Source organism: Berghia stephanieae, chromosome 1, assembly GCF_034508935.2.
Source record: "Berghia stephanieae isolate SIO BIC M18660-M18661 chromosome 1, UCSD_Bste_1.3, whole genome shotgun sequence".
Lineage (NCBI taxonomy): Eukaryota > Metazoa > Mollusca > Gastropoda > Nudibranchia > Aeolidiidae > Berghia > Berghia stephanieae.
This window is the reverse complement of record NC_088360.1, coordinates 12,325,645-12,328,945: the sequence shown is the minus strand read 5'-3', so window position 1 is coordinate 12,328,945 and position 3,301 is coordinate 12,325,645. Positions and strand designations below refer to the sequence as shown.

Sequence of the window (3,301 nt, the reverse complement as noted above, 5' to 3'; positions counted from 1 at the left end):
ACGTCAAGAAATTGTTCCAGGAAGTCCCAGGTTTGATAGTTTTTGACAAGATATTTGAAGCACGAGTTTTCTGGTCATTTTAAAATGGGCTACAACATATAATTATGCTTCATTGCACATTCCAAGAGATGGAACAAACCGCCTATTGGGCTAGTCTTCATTAAAACCATGTTCTTTCAGACAATATCTGAATGGATAAATAACACCAAAATGGACATTACCGGATTGTAACATAATTTGGCCAGAGCATAAACCGCTTAGTGGTCTACATACAGACTTTTTAAACATTGCTATTAATTTTGTTTTTATTTTCAGCTGCGGGAACAAATTGCTTAGTGGGATATGGCCTCTATTCACCAGCCTACAGTGGGTACCAGAGATCATATATACATTTGAATAATTTATACGTGAAAGAGGAACACAGAGGGAATGGATTAGGGAAGAGGCTTTATCAAGCTGTAGCACAGGTAAATATTGACATAGATACACCACAATAACTTCATATAATTTAACCAGTTAACTGCCGTCCTTTTGAGGCTCATTTGGGAGAACCGAAGTGGTTGGTTTAATTCGGGAGCTGTTTTGGATTTTTCCTGGCCTTCTTGGTCGATCCAGAAAGACTTTGATAGCTGGGCCCATTAGGTCTGATGAGAAGTGAGAGACTTCCGTCCACTGTCATTAGCTAAAAAAACGCTTTTTATAGAATTTGACTAGAGAACCAGTTCTTCGAATATTGATCGATTTAAATGACCTTCATCTTGGCTAAACTTCTCAAACCTTCTCATAATCCCAGGATTGAAAGCTTTTGCCAAGATGAGGGTCATCATCATCATCATCATCATCATCATCATCATCATCATCATCATCATAAACATAATCGTCTTAACTCTTTTTGTCACCTGCCACATTCTAAATTACTTGACTTTAGTACAAAATTAGACTCTGTACACTTGAATCACCCATGCCTTAAAACTAGACTACAATATATTGGTCTCTTTCACTCCCTATTGAGACTATGACGTAGATGTTTGTAACAACTCCTCTTCTATCCACAGTTCCAGAACTGTGCCATACAATCACAACGCCAGGAAATGAATCGCACCGTGCTAACGTCAAACAAGGAGGCCACGGTGTTTTAAAAGATGATGGGTGTCACATTGACTTATTCCTTTCTGTCAATATTCCCAGAAATCTATAGACTTGGACAGTCAGAGAATGAATCACACCGTGCTAACGTCAAATAAGGAGGCCAGGACGTTTTACAAGAAGATGGTTGATGTCCCATTGACTAATTCCTTTCTTTCTACATTCCCAGGCAGCTATAGATTTGAACTGTCAGAGAATGGATCACACATACTGACGTCAAATAAGGAGGCCATGGATTTTTACATTAAAATGGGTGCCATAGACCAGACGCAGGCAGGTGGGCGCCATACGATGAGGATGACTCGGAAAGCTATGGAAAATTTTGTCAAGACATAACCCGTTACCTGTCGCGAATTTTCTAGGAATATAGTCAGGACAGAGATACTTGTAAATCAAATGTGAAAATAGATTTAATGTAAGATTATTTAGATATGTGTGTGGGAGTGGGTGGGGGGGGGGGTGAATGTTATCTATTTATGTAGTCGGCTCATTGAAAAAGCATACAGAGTTATCCAAATTAAGTACATCAGTGCTCACAACATTAAAAAATATAATTGATCCGTTTATTCAGCTTGATCCGGGTCCGGGTAGATTGCTTAAAGGCTTGATTAAAAAACAAAATGTCTCATTTTAATGAATAAGTTCTGATTGTTATTTACGAGTCGGTTTTAAGAACAAAACATCTCTACCGCTACCATTGTCACATTTCAATTATTTGCAGTTTTGTAAACGGTTCATTTTATCAACGAAAAATTATTAAATGAATTAAACGAATTGTTAAAGGAATCTTGACTCAACAGTCCAAGTTTAGCATTAAAAAATCATGAAGAGTATACTTTCAAAACCTGCTCAGTCGCTTTTTAACCAATTAACTGTGTACTCTGGAAAAACTCCTATTTCTTTTTCTAAATGGCCAGAAATCCCGCCTTTCAAATATCGATGAATTTAAATAACCCTCATCTTGGCAAAAACTCTCAAACCTGGGACTTCGAAAAGTCCTAGGTTTGATATTTGTTTCCAAGATGAGGGTGATTTAAGTCGATATTTTAAAGGACGACTTTTCTGGCCAAGTTTTAAATACATGTTTTCCAGAGTGCGATCGCTAACTGGTTAACAGGCTATTGACTGAAATATAACAAGTTTTTAAATTCAAGTATCGATGAAGTGACATGAACCATAACTCTTAAACACGATATGTCTTTAGAAAATGTACAGATTGAACGCCATTTTAATTCATTGATATTTGAAGTAAAAAAAATAAATCCAGGTGATATTGCAAAAAGTGTTTTGTCTGTATGATGATGGAATGATAAAACATTTAAATTTGAATGAATTGGTTATTGTTATACGCCTAGAGCTTTATTGTATAGAGGATTGGGCGCAGTATAAATAAATTTCATTATTATTATTATTATTATTATTATTATTATTATTATTATTATTATTATTATTATTATCATTATTATTATGGTATTGATTTTATGATCTGATAAAAATTATGAAAATTCAAAACTCATCATTAGTCTTTCTACCAAAATTAATGAATAGATCAGTGATAAGTAAATAGACAATCAGATATATAAAATTAATGAAAAATGAACAGATTGGTTAATGCATAAATGAAAAATAAATCCCTTATCATCAAGGATTGGTCTTATGTGTTATAATGTTGCTTTATTATTACAGCCTCTGTAGTTGTAGGGACTCGCACATTTTGTTGAGTGGCATTGAAAGTTATTGTAATTAGAAGATATTCATGACAAAAAAACTTGCGCTTCCGTTTAACGCATATATATATATAATATATATATATATATATATATATATATATATATATATATATATATATATATATATATATATATATACTAAAACCGAATAAGGTGATAAATGTGAGTAATGAACCGTACTGCCCTACTCTGGAATAACATGTGTAAAAATTTGACCAGAAGACTCGTCCTTCAAATATCGATCAATTTAAATGACCCTTAACTCGGAAAAAAACTCTCAAACCTAGGACTTCACGGAATTTGTAAAGGAAGTCCCAGGTTTGAGAGTTTATGCAAAGATAAGGGTCAATATAATCGATTTTGAAGGACGATCTTTATTTCTCAAATTTTTAATGATTTTTATATTTTTTGTCTTTTAAAAAAAA

At 33.7% G+C, this 3,301-nt stretch overlaps 1 protein-coding gene across 1 annotated transcript in view; it reads left to right on the top strand.

Annotated features, from left to right (window-relative positions):
• LOC144963037 (uncharacterized) overlaps positions 1–2,549 on the top strand; it is a 14,775-nt gene extending 12,226 nt beyond the window's left edge. The window contains exons 4-5 of the mRNA XM_078897078.1: positions 316–467; positions 1,316–2,549. Of these exons, the coding sequence (XP_078753204.1) occupies positions 316–467; positions 1,316–1,360 (197 nt within the window). The 3' untranslated portion in view covers positions 1,361–2,549. The remainder of the gene's footprint in view (positions 1–315; positions 468–1,315) is intronic.
• Positions 2,550–3,301: the final 752 nt, after the last annotated feature.